This window comes from Lithobates pipiens, unplaced genomic scaffold (genome assembly GCF_037356315.1).
Source record: "Lithobates pipiens isolate NorthernLeopardFrog02 unplaced genomic scaffold, aLitPip1_a1.2 Scaffold_18, whole genome shotgun sequence".
In the NCBI taxonomy this organism is placed as follows: Eukaryota; Metazoa; Chordata; class Amphibia; order Anura; family Ranidae; genus Lithobates; species Lithobates pipiens.
In genome coordinates, this window is record NW_027507758.1 from 340,763,199 (window position 1) to 340,783,131 (window position 19,933).

The following is a 19,933-nucleotide window of genomic DNA, read 5'->3' on the forward strand; positions in this document are numbered from 1 at the left end:
AAACCCTCAGCTGTCACTAGTATTTTCTGGGACACGCTGAAAGCTGTCCTTCGAGGCCAATCTATTAATGCCATTAAGATGAAGACTGGTTCTTGGGAACAATCTGTGCGAGGTTGAGAGGGCTGAGTCGGCGTTTGTTGACTCCCCCACTCTGAACAAACCAAAAGGGCATGGCAAGAAGCCCAGCATATAGTTAGACATATGGTTCTAACAAAAGCTGAAAACAAGTGGTTCTTTCTTCAAAGGTTTTTTGAGGAGGGAGAACGCACAGGTCACATGCAGGATCAGTCTCTCCACACTGCAGTATGGCAAGGATCGGTGAGGGGCAGCAGTGCCTAATCGAAAGTTGTATTTCTATGCCTCTCAGCTACAGCACCTGAGTGGCAGTGGATCAACTGAATCTGACCCAATAAACGGCTTGTTGCAGACCAGATAGCCGATGGCGACTACATTAGTGGGCTAAGGCTTAGAGGCTGGTATACCCAATCTACCACAATCAGCTCCCACTATTATACTTTTGAACAAATTATGGACTGTAGTTAAAGTTTAGGAATAGTGGGCTTTCTAGACATTACCCCACTATGGCATAATCCAAACCTGCCGGAAGTAAATAAATTAGAGGACTTTCAGTCATGGCAACAAGCTCGCATTTGCAATGTTTCCCAACTGTATAATCAAAATGTGCTGAAATCCTTCATGGACCTTCAGGTGGAATTTAATCTACCTAAACAACAGTTTTACCAATATCTCCAATTAAGATATGCTATACAAGCTCAGGGGGGCTTAACTTCCCTCTCAAGCCATCCTTTGATACTAGATGTCTTCTACGGAATAGAGAAAAAATTCCGTGTTACTGTCCAAGCTACAAGATCCGGCAACTTTTCCATGTAGGAGGGGATGGATGCAGGATCTGGGAGAGGTAGATGGTGAAGCCTGGAAGATGCGTTTACAATCTGGTCCAATTACATTGGTCTCACAGTCCCACAGGTTATCCCACCTATTTCTACTACATAGGGCTTACCATACACCCATTTAGTTGCATCGCTGGGGTAGGAGGGGGTCTCCACTGTGCCCTAAATGTAATAGGGAGGAAGGCTGTCTGATCCATTTAATCTGGCGCTGCCCCCAAACTACACCGGTACTGGGGGGAAATAACCGAAACCATCTCTAATGTATTTCAGGTTGAGGTCCCATTGGACCCCTTAATCTGTGTGTTAGGAGCTATTGACGAGGAAATATTTACACCATTAACATATCTGTGATTAGACTACTTTAAATTGCCCAGTTGGTACCTAGATTCTGGCTTTCCCCTACCAAGAACCAATGGGTGGACCAAGTTAATCATATCCTTATCAGGGAGTAATTGACATAATTTCTATGAGTAATTTGCATAGAAATGCAAATCGCAAATTTCACTCTATATGGCAGGCTTGGTTGGGAACCCCATTGCTAGCTCCGACGCAATTGGTCTTGTACTGGCTATTACAAGCCTGAGTGAGGTAAATACTCAAGGGGGGGGGGGGGGGGCGCGCTACAGCATTGTCTAAGATTGGTATTAGGGCAAATCTCACACTCGATAGATGTCTAATTTTTTTGGATATATCTTGTGAAGGATCTCGCAGACCTTAGAGAGGAATCCTCTCTATATACAGGTGGATTGAGGACAAACTAATTTTTTTTTGGGCCCCTTGGCCTTCTGTTCTGTGCTGGGTTGGGGGGCTAGCTCCTGCTTACTCTGTATAGATGACTTATTGTTGTTAAAAGATTTCTAGGTATCATTATGCACTACTTTGTCTCCCTATGCCTTTCAGACAAGAGGCTATCCAACACTAGCATATGAGTAGTGGCTCATGGACTTGTAGTAATAAGTTGTTAATGTCAGGATCTCCTGTTCGTTCCTTCTATGAGACATGAGAATGTATTTTTATACTGTGCTATAATCAGATTTTGTCTGGTTCTTTACATGTCTGCTGATGTTTACCCCAATATAACCAGTGATGTATGATTATTGGCACAATAAAGACTTATTTCGATAAAAAAAAAAAAGAAAAAGTCTCCAGAAAACCAGAACACACAAGCAAGTGCACAGAAATGCAGAAAGACCACTGCAGGCCTCACGCACTCAATTAAGCTCCAATGCCCGAGTTAGCTGTGGCTGCAGGGCACAGCTATACTGAACGTATGCCTGGAATGCACACTGCTTGCATTCTGGGCATCCGCCCCTGCCTATATACTGCTCTAAACATATATACCGCTAGGTGCAGTATGTTTAGGGCAGCTGTTAGACTTAGTTTAAAAGGCTCGAGCAGTGGGGCTTGATGATGCACCTGTGTTCAGCAAAGTGTGCATAAGGCCCTACAAACAATGCCTTATGAAACCCGTACATCTTTTTTCCCCCATTTGTGGTGGTGGGTTTTTGATGGATTATGTATCCCTAATCTTCCCTGTGGAAGTTGCAGTTCCCAGCAAAAACACCAAAAATGCAACAAGCAGGATTTAAAATAATGGCACATTAAAAAGCTCTGAAGAGGACAAGCAACCTGGTGACCTGTAACGTTAGAGTATAAATCAGTAAAACACTTGGTGCCAACTGTAATGTTTCAGCAACACTGACAGCCTGGCCTGAGATTTGTCAAGCTTAAAAACTCTTCTGCTATGACTGCGTAATTCAGTAATTATTTTGGTTAGCTAAACATTTATATTTTGTAAATTACAGCTAGAGGATTGGTGGATACAGATCCACAATTCAGGAGAGGTATTTTTTTATCAAAGAACACCAGGCTCCCTCTGATGGCAGAGGTACAAATTGTGCCGTTATCCTGCTTGTCCACCTTGGCCAATTAGATTTGTACTCTTAATAAAAATAGAAAGCTTCTCCTAAATGACAAAAGCATTCAACCATACTATCTAGTTCCCATACTGCTGTGGAACACAGCATCGCTTACTGTTATGCAGCTAATGCTACCATAGTATATTATAGCATATAGTTCTTTAATTGAATAGTTCTAGTCTGCGCAGCTTGGCATTGTAAACCTGGAATTCTACTTTAAAGCTAAACTCCAGCCAGATATACACTGATCAGTCATAACATTATGACCACTGGAAGGTAAAGTGAAGCAACATTGATTATCTTGTTATAATGGCACCTGAAAGTGAGTGGGAAATATTAGCCACAAAGTGAACACACATTGTCCCTGATGTTGATGTATTGAAACTAGAACATTTGGGCAAGCGTAAAGATTTGAGTGACTTGACAAGGGACATATTGAATTAGCTAGACGACTGGGTTATAGTACCTATAAAACTGCAGATCTTTTCTAGGATGGTCTGCAGTGATCAGGACCTACCAAAAGTGGCCCAAGGAAGCTAATCTCAGTGAACAGGTCATGGGTAGCCAAGGCTCGTTGATGCACATGGGGACTGGACTGTGTAATCCAATAGAAGAAATACTGCAGTTCAAATTTCTGAAAAAGCAAATGCTGGTTCCAGGAGAAAACTGTCAGAACACCAAGGTGCACCACAGTTTGTTGTGTATAGGGCTGTGTAACCACAAACCTGTCAGAATGCCTATGCTGACCCATAGCCACAGCGAAAATCACCTACACTGGCCACATGAACATCAAAACTGGACCACAGAGAACAAGGTGGCATGGTCACACGCGTATGCAGTTGATTACCTGAGAAAAAGATGGTACCAGGATGCACTATAGGAAAAGGCAGTGAGATGCTTTGGGCCATGCTCTGCTGGGAAACCCTAGGGAGTCCATGACAGAACGGGTAAGGGCTGTTTTGGAAGCAAAAGTGGGTGCTACTCAATATTAGGTGGGTGGTCAATGTCGTGTCCAATCTGTGTATAATACACAATTAATGAAGTGCTGTAATCACAAATAAAACACAAGCACTGCAAGCAGAGATTTTTTTTCAGCAGGAACGTGGGGGAACGCAGTTTCGGCACCTCCAGAACTGATTGGCAAGGTGTGCTGGAGGGTCTATTGAGGGATCTATTTTTGCTGAGGAAGGGGGTTTATTATTGCTGGGGAGATCTTGTGTTGCTCATTGGGAATCTATTGTTGCTGGAAGTCGGTCTTATGTTGCTTGGGGGGGGGTTAATTGTTGCTGGCTGCTGGAGGGTCTATTAATGCTGGCTGCTGGAGAATCTATTGTTGCTGGAGGGGATCTACTTTTGCAGGGGGGTCTATTGTTGCTGGGGAGGTCTATTGTTGCTGGTGGGGGATCTATTTTAGCTGGGGACGGGTCCTATGTTGCAGGGAGTCAATTGTTGGTCTACTGATGCTGGCTGTTGGGGGTCCATTGTTGCTGGGTGTATTTTACCGTCTGTCTTTCTTGTTATTAATAAATTCCATACAAAATACTTAGCACCACAAAATGCTACTTGGCTCTGTATTCTCTAAAAGCGGTGGTACTGGGAGGTGGGTAAGGGGTAGAACCAAGGAACGTGTTCATAGGTGGGTAGGGGGTGGAGTCAAGGGCTGACTCGGAAGGGAGGAGTTCCTGCACCTATTCTGAGAAAAAAAAAAAAGCACCGACTGCAAGTACGTGAATTTCACCTAGTATCAGCCTACTGCAGTCCTCACACAGCAGAGCATAAACTGGCAGTGGGAAAAGCAGCACAACAAATGTAAGAGATTAACTTATCAATCTACCGCTTTTCCTTTCACTGCCCCTCGCAGGCTGGTGGAGGGACAATACCTTTATTACCTAACTGCAGCATACAGAAATCTGATCCCCTTCCCTGTCAGACAAGGCTATGCTTTGGGGTAGAGCTGCGTAAATCTGAATTGAGCAGACTGAAACCTCTTTTGGCAAGTAAAACAGCTCCCTGATTTACTTGACTGTCTAGCAAGCATCCACATCATCACTAATGTTTACGAATACCAAACTGTTTCTTCTCTTCTCAGTAACAATGTGATCGACAAATCCAGCTGTTTGCGATAACCCATCTCTATAGTACAAGCTAGCGTAAAGATTTAATATACAGTACTACATGCATAAACCCAATGGCACACATACAAGGATGCAAAACCGTAATAGTTATTGAAACACAATTTACCTTGTCATTACAGTTTGTCTGTCGGGTCGAATGTCAATCAGTATCTTCATAATCTGGGGTTCAAACCCCATATCTAGCATCCTGTCAGCTTCATCCAAAACCTGTTTATACAGACATAGTTACCATTCTTGTATTAGACACACATCAAGAACCACAATTAAATTGCGAACCCTATAAACAGAAACTAGGCTGGGACCAAAATTAAGTCATAAAACAAGGAATCCATCTACTTAAAAGGGGTCGTAAACCCCTGTGTTTTTTCACCTTAATGCATCCTATTACATTAAGGTGAAAACATTTCTGACTAGGGGGTTATATGATGCGGGGAGGAGCAAATAGTGTCTCTAGGGGACCCCGAAGAAGATGATCAGGACCACATTGTGCAAAATTAACTGCACAGTGGAGCCAAGTATGATATGTTTGTCATAAAAAAAATAAAAAAAAAAATAAAAAAAAAAAACATGAGCCTTTACAATCACGAACAGCTCAAACCTTAACGTGATTGTAAAGGCAGAAGGTTTTTACAGTAATGCATCTATGTATTAGCATAAAAAACCTGTGTGCAGCAGCTCCCCTCAGACCTTCTAATACTTACCTGAGCCCCATCTCATTCCAGCAATGTCCACGAGTGCCTCGGGCATCCAGGACTCTCCCTCCTAATCGACTGACAAACAGCAGCGCCATTGGTTCCCGCTGCTGTAAAAGAGAGCCCTTTCACACTGACAGCACGGGGGGGCTAAAACTAGCAGCACTTTAGCGTTGTTTTAGAGGCACTTTTCTGCCGTTAGCAGGGTGCTTTTAACCCCGCTAGCAGCCGAACAAGGGGTTAAAAGCACCCGCAAAGCACCGCTGCCGAGGTGCTGCCCATTGATTTCAATGGGCAGGGGCACTTTAGGAGCAGTGTGTATACACCGCTCCAAAAGCTCCTCAAAGAACCTGCTTGCTTGATGTCCTACCAGCACAGCACCCCAGTGTGATAGCCCTCTGGATTTCACATTGGGATTGCAGATGAGGCATTTTCAGGTGCTATTTTTAGCACTAAAGCGCCTAAAAAATGCCTCCAGTATGAAATGGGTCATAGACAATCATGAGAGAGAGGGGGCAGGGCTGAACCAGGGCTACATGTCTGAATGGACACACAGAGCTGTGGGTTGGCTCTGGTTCTCCCATAGAAAGCTGCTTGCTGTGGGGGCACTCAACAGAAGGGAGGGGCCAGGAGAGCCAAAGAGACCTGATAGGAGGAGGATCTGGGCTGCTCTGTGCAAAGCCACTGCACAGAGCAGGTAAGTCCATTTTTTTTCTATAAAAAATAATAAACTAATACTTTACAATTATTTTAACCAACTCCCAACCAGCCACTTAATATATACGTCCTGGTTAGGGCTGGGGGGGGGGGGGATGAAGATATTTGAATCGAGCTGAGAGGTCAGATCAATTCAAATTTTCAGCAAATGAGGAGCTGTGGGCAGGAGTCTTTGGGCGAGGCCGTGGCTCCAGCCTAGTCCACGAGGCCGGATGCTGCAAACTAGGCCGAAGCCGCGCCCTCGCCCAAAAACTCCTGCCCAGAGCTTCTCAGCACCCTTTCGGAGCCCATAAAAATTTCAAATATAGAGTTTTTGGAGAAAATAGCTCAGCCCTAGTCCTGGTAGGGAAGTGGTTGTAATGGAATCATGGTTGAGGCTACAACCATTATCCCGATGCCTTTTTTTACAGCTGACTATTGTCTTTCATGTATTAAAAAAATAAAAAAAATAAAAAAAAATTCCTGGGCAGCCGTTGGAATACTTTTACAGGTGACGAAAAGGCCCCCCCCCCCCCCCCCATCATCACCAGGGGTTACCGAGTGATCAAGAAGCCCGGGAGTGATGCAACCCATGGCATCCATGTCTGGTCTCACAGTGAGGAACTGAAGCTGTTCCTCCCACTGTGTGACATCCTAACTGGTGAGTGTCGAATAGATTGTCACTTCTGGCTCTTTGTTTACTGGCCGCATAGTGAAGCAGCTGACTGGACCGATCTGTGTCTGATCGACTGCATTGGAGCCTAAAGTAGAGATGGAGGTCCCCGATCTCTTCATAAAGAGTACCTGTAATTGCTAGTGCCATCAAAAAGGGATGTTTACATTCCCTTTGACAGCAATAAAAGTGATCAAAAGCTTTAATTACAAGAAAAAAAAAAAAAAAAAAAACACAGTAGAAATTAAAAAGGTAATAACTTAAAAACGCTCCCGGCGCCCAGTGCTCACCAATATACATAGCCAAAGGCACCAGACAAGGCAGTCCTTTATCTCCGCTAATCTTTGCAATAGCAATTGAGACACTAGCCATCTCCATTCGCCGGGACCCCAACATACAAGGTGTTCAATGTGGCTCTCAGATTCACAAATGTGGCCTGTTTGCAAATGACAAACACTGATGCCTAGTCACGGATTCCTATCATAGGGAAAAAGACACATGGTCATGTCTGTCCCTCTCCTTACATTCACACCTAGGGATCGGTGGTTAAGTTCCTCCTCTCAGCACAGCTAGCTCCCATTGGGGGTGTCCAGGGAGGCGGTACACCTGCGACAATTAACAGGAATACCAACCCTTCACGCTAATACTACCATGTTTGTCTAAAATGATTTTACATCTCTGACGTGTTACACTCGATTTATCTTGTTGTGCTGCCTGTAACCTTTCTATGTTTTGACTGAATCAATATTCTGAATGTCCCTAAATATATCCCATTGTTTGTGGACTTTATTTTTTTTAACAAAAATATGTACCAGAATATTTTTTGTGGGGGAATGTTGTATAGCAGAAAGTAAAAAATATTGCTTTTTAGTCAAAATAGTTTTTTTTGTTTACAGTGCAAAAAATTAACCACAGAGGTGATCAAACATCACCAGAAGAAAGCTTTACTTGTGGGGAGAAAAAAGGAAATTTTATTCGGGTACAGAGTTGCACGACCACACAATTGCCAGTTAAAGCAATGCAGTGCCTTATATCAAAAAATGGCCTCGTCAGGAAGCAGGTAAAACCTTTTGGAGCTGAAGTGGTTAAAGTGTAATAAATTCCATTTGAAAAAGACTGCTGCGCAAATACTGTGTGACGATCGCCATTTTATTCTCTAGAATCTCTGCTTAACAAAAACATATGTTTGGGATTCTAAGTACGGTACTTTTTTTTTTTTTTTTTAACTAGAAACATAGATTTTCACATGTATATGAGAAGTGTCAGAATTGGCCCAGTATCGAGGTAGTTAAATCATTTTGCATTGTTATATCACTAGTTTCAGGCCAAAATAAAAACTAAGGAAAAAACTGGATTTTTTACTCACCGTAAAATCCTTTTCTCTGTAGTTTACCAACACAGCTCCTTTACTTAGGCCATCAGGTTGTTACGCCACCTTCAGGAGAGGACTAGGCAGAACATGTTAATATGTACAACAAAACCAGAACTTTCTAGCTCTGCCCAAGGGGCGGTCCCTTAGGCAACAACCCCCCAGCCTGCATACTGCAGCTTCAGTACATCAACAAGCAGAATAATGTAAAAAATAGGAGGGGAGGGTGCTGTGTCAGTGAACTACAGAGAAAAGGATTTTACGGCGAGTACAAAAAATCCTATTTTCTCTTACGTTCACTGACTGACAGCTCCTTTACTTAGACCATCGAGACATCCCCAAGCAGTGCCAAAACGAGGGGTGGGAAACTGCATTAAAACTTCACCCACAAAAGGCATGTGGGAAAAAGCATAAAGCCTTACCCACAAAAACAGAATGTGGGAACAGTATAACAATTTTTACCCACAAAAACAGAGCTCTTAATCAGGGAGTCACCACCTTATCTAACCACCTCGGAACTTGCGGTAACAATGCAACAGTGCATTTACTTAATGGTAACTGTTTGTCAAAAAAAAGAGAAATAATTAAGTGCAATTGCAAATTACACGGCCGCCTGCAAAACTTTGCGGCCAAAACAGGCATCAGCCGATGCACTGACATTTACCTTGTAGAATTTGGTAAAGGTGTGAACAGACGACCAAGTCGCCGCTTTACACACTTGAGAGACAGATGCTTGATGTCGGAAGGCCTAAAGACGTTCCAACTGCCCTGGTGGAATGGGCCGTGACTGGAAAGGGAGGGCACCTGCCCCTTCAAGGCGTAGGCCTGTACTACAATTTGTCTTATACACCTGGAAATGGTGGCAGATGAGACCGCCATGCCTTTTTTCGGACCAGCCACTGAAACAGAGTATGACTTAGGAAAGGGAACCGTAGCAGACAAATACACCCTCAGAGCCTGGACAACGTTCAAGGAATGAAGGGCCACCTCCTTAGGATGTGTCGGCTTAGGACACAGAGTTGGTAACACAATATCTTCATTGATGTGAAACGCTTAAACCACCTTTGACAGAAAAGATTGCAGACGCAACACCACTTTATCCTCGTGGATAACCAGATAGGGCAACTTGCAAGACAAGGCCGCCAGTTCCGAAACCCTTCTGGCCGATGTAATGGCCACTAGAAAGACCACTTTCTGGGAAAGCGTCAGAGGAATCTCTCCGATAGTCTCAAAACGGCAGTTTCTGAAGCGCCGACAACACTAGGTTCAGATCCCACGGGAGTAGTGGTGGGGGCACCGGAGGAACTACATGTCGGACCCCCTGAACAAAAGTGCTCACTAAGGAGTGAGACGGCAGGGGTCGTTGGGGGGGGGGGGGGGGGGTATAAAAAATAAAAAAATAAAAAGACAGCCAAGGCTGATATTTGTCCTTTAATGGTGCTTAAAGCCAATTTCTGATCTACTCGCTGTAGAAACAGTAGGTTCCTGGCTATAGAATAGGAGCGCGGACGCCATCCTTTCTCCTCACACATGGAGATATAGGCCTTCCAGGTATGATGATACATCTTCCAAGAAGAAAATTTTCCGTGCTCTCAACAGTTAGAATCACCGAGTTTGATAGGCCCCAGTTCCTTAGCACCTGGCTCTCAATAGCCATGCCGTTGAAAACAGCAATGGTAAAGCAGGATAAAGAATCGGACCTCAAGACAGAAGGGCCTCTCATAACGGCAGTCGCCAGGGGGCGTCCGCCACCAGGCGCATTAGGTCTGCCTACCAGGGACACTGAGGCCAATCTGGGGCAATCAGAATTACCTCGGTCTCCACTCTGCAAAGTAGATGTTGAAGTAGCTTCAACGGAGGGAAGGCGTAGATCAGTCGATACTGAACCCACAGAGTCACCAGCGTGTCTCACACGTCTGCCCAAGGATCTCTTGTCCGGGGCAGAAGTAGGAACGACTTCCCGGACTGAAGTGTTGGGGATCGCAGCCACCAAAGCAGGGGGTCCCTGACTGACTGACTCACCTGAATCTGCCAAACCAGGGATAACAGACATTTGTCCCATTTCGTCAAAATCTTTCTGCAAGACTCTGGTGTGGAACTAGGCATACGGCACCATAAGCCCCTGATGCCAAGCCAAAAGGGAGAGCCAAAAACTGGTATTGGGATTCCCCAACTGCAAATCGCACAAATTTCTGATGCTGAAGGCATATGGGTATGTCCGGGAAGGCATCTTGGATGTCCAAAGATGCCAGGGAGTCCCCTTGATGGAGTACATCTGTACTTTTATAAAGTAATTGAGGGCCTTTAGGTCCAAGATTGGATGTACCCCTTCTTTTTGGGGACTACAAACAGATTGGAGTAGAACCCCTGGAATCTTTCCGGCTCTGGAACAGGTACTATCATCCCGCGACTCAGGTCGCTTACTGCCCCCATTAGGGCCTCCCGGCGAGCCGGGAGTAAGGGTATACTGGAGGGGAAGAATCTGTTTGGTGGCCAAGAGAAACTATCTTTTTTTGTTTCAAATATTTTTATTGTTTTAAACAAAATGTGAACAGAGAAGAAAAACAGATAATAAATGACATGTAGTATCAGCATGATACATAGTTCCGCGTCACATTACATTTCCACAAACATAATACTAGTAGATAACCATAACCCCGAAGGGGAGTAGACTTTTGTGAGAAACCGGTTGCTGATTTCAAATGTTATCCGTAAGGAAGTTGATTATACTGTAGCAAACGTTAGTGGCAAAAGTTGAAGTTTGATCAACCTCAGAGAACCTCGGAGAACCCGGTCTTCAGAGCATAGTGATTGGCTTGTGGAAAAGCTGAACATACAAGTCATAGTAAGGAAGTTGCATAGAAATGATACTAAAGTTCTCGTTAAAGGTTGGGGGGTGAGAGGGGGAGACGGTTAAGGGGGGGGGGGGGGAAGGGGGGGGAAGGGGGGGGGAGGGAGGGAGGGTAAGGTGGGAAAAGACAGGAATGGAAAGGAACGATGTGGGTATAGAATAAGGATAAGAATAAGAAAAAAAGTGGAAAAAGAAGAGCAGAGGGAGGAGGGAAGAATAAGGAGAGGAGATGGGCAGAGTGAGGGGGGGGGGCCTCTGGCCTGTCCCCGCTGTTAGGTAAGGGAGAGATAAAACATAATCAAGGAATTCGGATAGAAGATTTCCATTAGGATGCCATAAGGGATATATATTCTTGTGTAGTCTGGAAATGTAACCAGCAGGCCCATTTCATACTGAACTTAGAAGGGGTATCATGAGAAACGTCAATGAGTTTCTCCATGTCAGCTACTTTTTGGATTCTGGAAAACAAGTCTTTGATGGTAGGAACTCGGGAGGACTGCCAGTGAATAGGTATGCATTGTTTTGCCGCATTTATCAAATGCATTCCAAGAGATTTATGATAGGTAGAATGTGGCAAACTGGAATGGTGTAAGAGGAACAAAGCAGGATGAAATTCCAGTGCGTAAGAAGAAATCTGTTCAGAAAGACGGTGTACTTCCTTCCAAAAGGTTTGAATCAAAGGGCAGGACCACCAAATCTGTAAAAGGGTTCCCTTATCCTGGGAACATCTCCAACAGGACTCGGGGATAGTGGGTTTGTATTTATGTATAACCTCCGGAGTGTGGTACCACCTAGATTGAATCTTAAAACCATTTTCTTGAGTGTTCACATTAGAGGACCCCTTGTGGATGTTAGTAAATATTCGTTCCCACTGATCTTCCGATAGTGAGATAGACAGGTCCCTTTCCCATTTTGCACAAGCGGGAGTATCATTTGCTCTAAACTTCGCAAAGAGTAGAGTATGTATGTATGAGATAAGGCGCGATTGGGGGGAAGTTTGGACACATAATTGTTCAAAAGGGGAAAGTGGACGGGAACAACAGTGGTCTCTATCTATGCTCTGCAGGTATGAGGCAGCCATGAGATACTGCCATGGGGGGATGGGAACCTCTCCGTTCCCAGTCACAAGCTGAGCTCTAGTTTGGAGTTTGCCCTTGTGAAAGAATTGGTGTGCTCTGATTTGGTTCGTGGGCCAGCAGTCTACTAGAAAATCAGTTCTCCTTCCCGGTGGGAAATCAGGGTTAGATTTCAGGGGGGTTAGGGGGCCTGGAGAAGAGGAGATATTCAATGTTGTGCAAGCTTGGTGAAAGCATCTCAGGGTCGGGCCTATAAGAGGGTGTTGCATCAGGCTGGAGGGGACACGGCTTAGGGAAATCCACGGTATAGAGGCAAGAGGCACATCTGAGAAAGAAGCTTCCAGTGAAACCCAAACCTTATTGGCTATGTGTACATTCCAATCCACTATCCTCGTCAAGTGAGTTGCGAAATAATATCTGTGTAGGTTCGGAAGGCCTATACCCCCTACATTTTTTGGGCGCGAAAGTAGTTCAAAACTGAGTCTGTGTTTACGCTTGCTCCATAAAAATTGAGAGCAGAGTCGCCTGTATTTGTCGAAAAAGGACATTGGAATGTGGATGGGAATTGTCTGCAATAGATAGAGCATACGTGGAAGAGCGTTCATTTTCAAGATAGCTGCTCTGCCAAACCAAGTAAACGAAGGTTTATCCCAAGCCTTGAGATCTTTAGTCAATTGATTTAGGAGGGGAAGAAAATTATTAGCGAATAGATCAGACAAGACAGGAGGGATCTGAATGCCCAAGTATGTAATCGAGTCATTTTTCCAGATAAAGGGGAAGTTCTCTTTACATTGGTCTACCACCGATTGGGACAATGAGATGTTGAGAGCAAAAGATTTTGCCAAATTGATTTTAAGGTTTGACAAAGTTTGAAACTGTTTAAATTCTGAAAGTACCACTGGTAGAGTAATCAACGGGTTGGAAAGAAAAAGCAGAATGTCATCCGCGAAAGCCGCGTACTTATATTCTTTTAACGGGGACTGGATACCCTGAATGTCAGGGTTGGCAGAGATTTTACGGAGTAAGGGTTCAAGGGTCAGGACAAATAGAATGGGTGACAGGGGACAGCCCTGCCTCGTCCCGTTACGGATGGGAAAGGCGTCCGACAGAGTGTGATTGGCTCCAACCTTGGTGACCGGGTTATCATAAAGTGCCATAATTAAATCGATTAAATGAGGTCCCTGGCCAATCGCTTGTAGCACCGCCTTCATGTATTTCCAAGACACTCTGTCGAACGCCTTTTCCGCATCCAAGGATAGGAAGAAACCTTTCTGATTGGAGCTCGTAATGAGATGGTGGAGGTTGATGGCTTTAATAGTGTTATCCCTGGCCTCCCTACCAGGGACAAAACCAGATTGATCTTGGGAGACTAGAGAGGGGAGGAAAGGGAGCAACCTGTTGGCTATAACTTTAGAGAAAATCTTGATATCCGAGTTTAGAAGGGAGATAGGCCTATAATTACTGGGCTGGGATGGATCTTTGCCTTCTTTAGGTATGACAGCTATGTGAGCTTCCAGCATTCCTTGTGAAAGAGGGGAGGATGGAGAGAGGGAGTTGAAAGCTGCGAGGAAGGGCTTCCTCAACGAGTCGGAAAATGTTCTATAGTAGACTGCTGGCAGACCATCTGGGCCCGGGCTTTTCCCAGGTTTCAAGCTCTTAATTGCAAGGTTCCACTCTGCTGGGGAAAGCGGAGACTCCAGGCTCTCCGAAACTTCAGAAGAAAGTTTATCAGGGGCAAATTGGGAAAGGAAGGAGGAGATCGCGTCGTCCTGAGGTGATAGATTTTCTGAGGCTGGACTCGAGTTCTGGAGATTATAGAGGGAGGAGTAATATTTTTCAAACTCCTTAGCAATGTCCCTGTTATGGGTAATCAAGTCTCCTGCGGGGGAACGTAGATGTGTATTACATTATTATTACGCCGTTTACGTAGTGCTTGGGCAAGAAAGCGACCGCACTTATTGCCGTGTTCATAAAAAAGCTTTTGAGACAAGATAAAATTTTTCTTAACGTTACGGTATAGGGTTTCGTTTATCAAAGCTCTCGTTTCTGTTAATTCCTCTAGGGTATGTTGGGCTAATGTTTGTTTATGACTGGCTTCGAGGTTCCTCAGTTTGGCGAACAGAGCAATGAGTTCGGCCTTGCTGGCTTGCCTAAGAGATGCTGAGATTGCAATCATTTTACCTCTAATGACACATTTATGGGCCTCCCATTGAGTCAGTTTGGATGTATCCGGTGTGTCGTTTTCCTTGAAATAGTCTGTAAGACATTTCCTTAAATCTTCCTCAACAGATATATCCGTTAAGAGAGTCGGGTCTAGTTTCCAAATGAAAGTCCGGTCGTTTGTCTCAGGTAACGTAAGTGTCAAAGAGATAGGATGATGGTCAGAGATTGTCATTGGTTCGATTGTCGTGGTCGTGAGTAATGATAAGTCCTGTTGCGATAGGAAAAGATAGTCTATGCGAGAATATTTATTGTGGGGGGTAGAAAAATAGGTAAAGTCTTTGGCTTTGGGATGCATGATGTGCCAGGTGTCGTGTACATTTAGATCATGAAGGCAATGCCTGATTTGTTTAAGCGCTCTATACGTAAGGTGTGACTTTCCCGAGGAGGTGTCCAGCAGTGGGTCTAGGGGCAGATTAAGGTCGCCCCCCATTATCAGGATTCCCTCTTGGAAGGAGAGCAATCGTCTAACCATAGCTCTTAAGAAGGGGACTTGAAGCGAGTTAGGGCAATATATGTTTGCCAGGGTGATAGGTCTGTTTTTATGTGTCCCTTTCAAAAAGACAAACCTCCCTTGTTCATCCAATAGGGAATCAGTAATTGAGATTGACGAATTTTTGGAGAGCAAAATAGATACCCCTTTAGATTTAGTTAAGGGAGAGGTGGCGTGAAAGCCCAGAGGGAAGTACGGATTGGATAATTTTGGTACATGTTTCGCGCAGAAATGGGTCTCTTGGAGAAAGATTACTTCAGCTTTGGTTTGTCTTGCATAGGAAAGTACTCGGGAGCGTTTCTCGGGGATATTGAGACCCCGGGTATTTAAGGATAAAATTTTGAGCGTAAGGGGGGCCGAATTGGGTTGGAGGTGTGACATAGTAGCTGACTAGTGAGTCTTACCGTAAATGCGATACGGGCAGCGGGAAAAGGCCAGAGACCCGAGGAGTGAAGGGGGAAGGGGGAAAGAAAGGTAGAAAGGGCACAGAAACAAAAAGGAGAGGCTAGAAGGGAGAGGGAAGGGGGAAGGGTATTCCGCAAGAAATTGCAGAAACTGTACCGGTTGACGGGTATGACCCGCACACCTACGTCAGACAATAGAGGCAACCGGCCAAGATCGGGAGAGCTACCAGAGCTTCCCGCTCGGGAGACAGAAGTCTGGATACGGACCGAGAGGGGAGTCGTAGGTCCTGCCGAGGCTTCTGTAGTAGGGGGAATCAGGGGAAGGATAGCCAGGGTAAGGCCCGGGAAGGCATAAGGAATCCACCCGGGCCATCCCATCATGTATATTAAATTACCCATGGTGAGGCGGTCAAATCGTACAGTAGGTATGTTAACGTGTCCCCAGGGTGGACAAGTTAGGAAACTGCACAGTCATTGGCCTAATAATCAGGATTAGATAAACAATATTAGAGACACAACTACAGTGAGCAACATAAGGAGCGGGGTTATTCCCAGAAGGTGTCTGGGAAACATGTAATGAGGAAGAGAGCCAAACGGTGGAGCAGTGGGGATAAGATAGGAGAAAAGAAAAAATAAAAATAAAAGGGAAAAAATTATATAGTAAAACCGTATATTGAGTGTGAGAAGCCAAGAACAGAAACGCATAGACATTAAACATTCGTTGAGAACTTTTACAAGAGACATATGGTACCTGACACCATTTTGGGAAGCTACATCCCATCCGATCAACCTGGTTAGGAAATAACACAATGAACATCACTTGTATAACCAAAATGATCACAACAGCTGCAAGAACTTAAGGCACTGCAAAAAGTATGGTGGAGGGGGGAGACTCCCCTTCCGAGGGGATAGGGTGAGGACAAGTAAGTTTTACCTTTAAAACAGCAACAATTCCCCTGTACATTATCCCACACACAAAGAGGCATCGCTAGAGCAGGAGAGGCCACACTCGGGTCCACGACCTATTGGGTTGCAGGAAATTCACAGACATACTGGTCTTTTTAGGGATGGTTGGTGGCGCAGTGAATGCAGGGAACGGCAGAGGAGTCACTGGCTCCTGCATCCGGAGCAGGCGCCCACAAAATAAGGGAGGCAAGAGAAGTCTTTTACCCGAGTGCGGCATCCCCCGAGCCAACCACGCCCTCAAACATACAAAAATAGAGGTACCCCTGCCCCGAGAACTGAGAAATGTTAATTAATGGAAACATCTGGTCCCTAAAAAGAGACTATCGTTACTCTGGTCCTAGGGTTCAGGACTCCCTAGTATGACAGCACACAACATAGAGGTAGCAGATAACAAGAAGTGAGAAGAAAGAAAAAGGAGCGGATGAAGAAAATGAAGGGGGAGGAGGGATAGGGAGGTGAGTAGGAGAGTAGAGAGAAAAGGGTAGAGAGTAGTAAAGTGGAGTAAGGTGATTGGAAAGTAATGCAGGACAGCACGTTCAACAAAAAGGGACAATGTGCCAGAACCATCCTGTATCTGGAGAAAACCACTAAAGGGCAGTCCCGGAAAACAAGCGGAGGTCTCATGCAATTCTTCGGTATTCTGGGGAATCCAAATCTGCCGACCTGAAGTGTTCCTGATGTCGCTGCTTAGAAAGCCCAGTAAGGAAGTGCTAGCGGTGTAACAGTGGAATCCGTCCATTTAGATGGTTTTGGGCTCATGTCTTTGACAAGGTGGAAGGCAGAGGGGTAATGGGGGGAAGAGGAGTACAGGCAGGACATAGGTATCGTTGTGCTTGAGACTTGTATTAAGGGAGCTGGGATAAGGGACGAAGTAGGGGGCAACATAGGATCCAGGGTTGGGTTAAAAGAAAGCAGGTTGGGCGTGATATAACAGTTCCTGAGTAGCATAGGGTGAGTCTCATTACGTGGGGCAATGCACAGAAAAATAGAAATGAGAACCAAAAGCAGTGGAGTATAGGCGAAAGGCAGAAAAAAAACAAAAAACAATGAACAGTACCTTAACGTCGGATGGGAGCAGTGTACAAAGAAGAAGTGTATATATTAATGGATCCTGGCCCTGCGGTGTGCTGGAGAGGCTGAGGGACTTCCATTTCTTGGTGCTCCGGCATCACGTGAAGGTGAACGGGGAGGAAGGGGATGATGGCGACGGCGGCCTAGGCTGAAATTTCCCGCTTCTGCTATGCCATCCATGGAGAATGCTCGGGTAAGTGTGGAGAGACAAAAGTCACTATACCAGTCCGGCAAATCCACGGGCGGTATATCCAGGGTGAAGAAGAAGTGATCCAGGTCCTCTGGTACTCTGAGGATTGCTGTTTTGCCGTGATGAGACGCCGTCAGGCCAAATGGAAACTTCCACCTGTAGATTATAGATCTGGCCCTCAAAGCTTCCAGAAGGGGGCGAAGTTCCCTTCTCCTTTGTAGAGTGATACCGGACAGGTCCTGGTAAATTTTAACGGTGGCTCCCTGTACCGTGACTCGATCGTGTGTCCTGGCAGCACGGAGGATTTGCTCTTTAAGCTGAAACTCAATGAGGCAGCAGACCACATCCCGAGGGGGGTCTGTTTCTCTCCCTCTTGGACGCAGAGCTCTGTGGATGCGCTCAAAGTTAATCTGGGTATCAGGAGAGCGGTCTAAAATTTCATTAAACAGCATGGCAACAGTCTGGGACAATTGGGAGGGCTCGATGGTCTCAGGTATGCCCCTCACTCTGAGATTACGGCGTCTTCCGCGGTTATCTAAGTCCTCCAAATGTCTGTTAATGTCCCTGAGATGAACGGCGTGGGACTCTAATCTGTTGCACATGGCACAGAGCGGTGTCCTGTCTCGCTTGATTCGCCTCAACTTCCTCCACCCTCAGTGTCATGGCGTGTATGTCTGACCGCATGTCCGAAATCGCCGCCATAAGCGTGTTCTTAATATCCGCTGCCACGCTGCGGAGGTCGTCTATGCTCACCGCCGCAGCCTGGCTAGGGGGTCGGTCTATTCTGGGGCTAGCGGCGGGCAGTGCTTCTGGTCTGTTAGGGCTGGCGCTTGGGGATCTACCGCCGCGCGCCTCTGCCTGAGAGGCCTGCATCCTACCTGAGGGCCTCGTGCGGAATATGTCCGGAATTGGACGGGCGGAGATCGTCGGATCCCCTGGGCGATCTGGACCGTGTAGCGGAGTTTGCTCTGGGTGTCCTCACCATGTCAGGAGTAAAGAAGAGTGCTATAAGGCTGAAGTTGCTGGCCTCGAGGACGGAGCTCCAGATCTAAGCGTCCATCTCGGATCGGATCCAGGCCACGCCCCCCGAGAAACTATCTTTTAGCCAGAGGAAATCAGATCACAGACCCACTGGTCGGACAGCTGAGAAGCCCACCCTGCTGCAAACTCCCAAAGGCGTCCCCCCACACATGCTGCCGGAAGGGGCAAACCTTCATGCGGTAGCACTTTTGCTTGCATGCTTGTGGTTCTAGGGACGCTTTTGTCCTTCAGAAGTCGCCCTGTCAGGCTGGGGACCTTTAGACAAAGCCCCGGGCAGACGAAAAAGCAGTTTGTGAGTGGAAAAGGAGGACCCTTGCCTACGGCGTGCCTCGTTGGCCTTCCTGGCCTGTGGGAGTAAGGTACTCTTACCACCTGTGGCATTTTTCAATAATGCCTCAGCGGGCACCGTGTCAGCGTCAGAGCTCTCCCCGGTGGATATGGGGGGGGGGGGGGGGTCAGGGGCCGCTTTTTACCACCTTTGTTCCAACACACCGCCTCCACCTAGGCAATGAACGTATTGAGGACAGAGGCACTGCACTATCTACAGGCAAACCGGTTGCAATTGCCTGGATTTCAGGGGAAGAAACACCGGTTTCTGAAGCCATGCTGACCCTACCCTGTCTGACACCCGTTGGAGACTTAGGACAGTGATGATCCCACCCTAACTGCTGCAGGCTGAGGGGCCCCCATCGCAGGACTCACTACCCTATCAGAGTTCTGTGCTGTCCAGCTAGGTGTGCCTGTGTCTGCTCCCAGATGCTTGTGAGCGAAACCCGTGCTGTGCTGAGCCCCAGAGAACAGCGCTGAGCATCCAGTGTAAAGGACATAATCACAGGGAAAATAGCCGCCGGACTAAAGAAAAATGGAGTCTGACCATGCTTCTCCCTGGTCACACCAAAAATGGCCGCCGAGCACTGTATGCAATGAGAGACAGTGAAAACAGGTAGAGTAAATGGCGGCAAACAGCGCTACAGCGATCAGCAGGCAGATCTCCAGACACCCAGGGGAGAGAAGTTACAGACATCCATGGCACAGCCACCCAGCGCATCCCCCACCCAAGGTGAGAGCCCCCCCCCCCCCCCCCGGGGGCCTCTGTCTATGGCACACACCGCTCAGCAGCCTATGTAGCATCTCCCACGGGGGGGGGGGATGCAAGATAGGAACAGGGAGAGAAGAGGGGGAGGTGAGGGACCCCCGAATCGACCTCCCAGGGAATACCCAGCTGC

General features: G+C 46.3%; 1 protein-coding gene across 1 annotated transcript in view; it reads right to left on the bottom strand.

Moving 5' to 3' along the window:
- Nucleotides 1–19,933, bottom strand: part of DDX43 (DEAD-box helicase 43) — a 433,112-nt gene that overhangs the window by 165,956 nt on the left and 247,223 nt on the right. Inside the window, exon 10 of the mRNA XM_077490306.1 lies at nt 5,072–5,172. Coding sequence (XP_077346432.1) covers nt 5,072–5,172 — 101 coding nt within the window. The remainder of the gene's footprint in view (nt 1–5,071; nt 5,173–19,933) is intronic.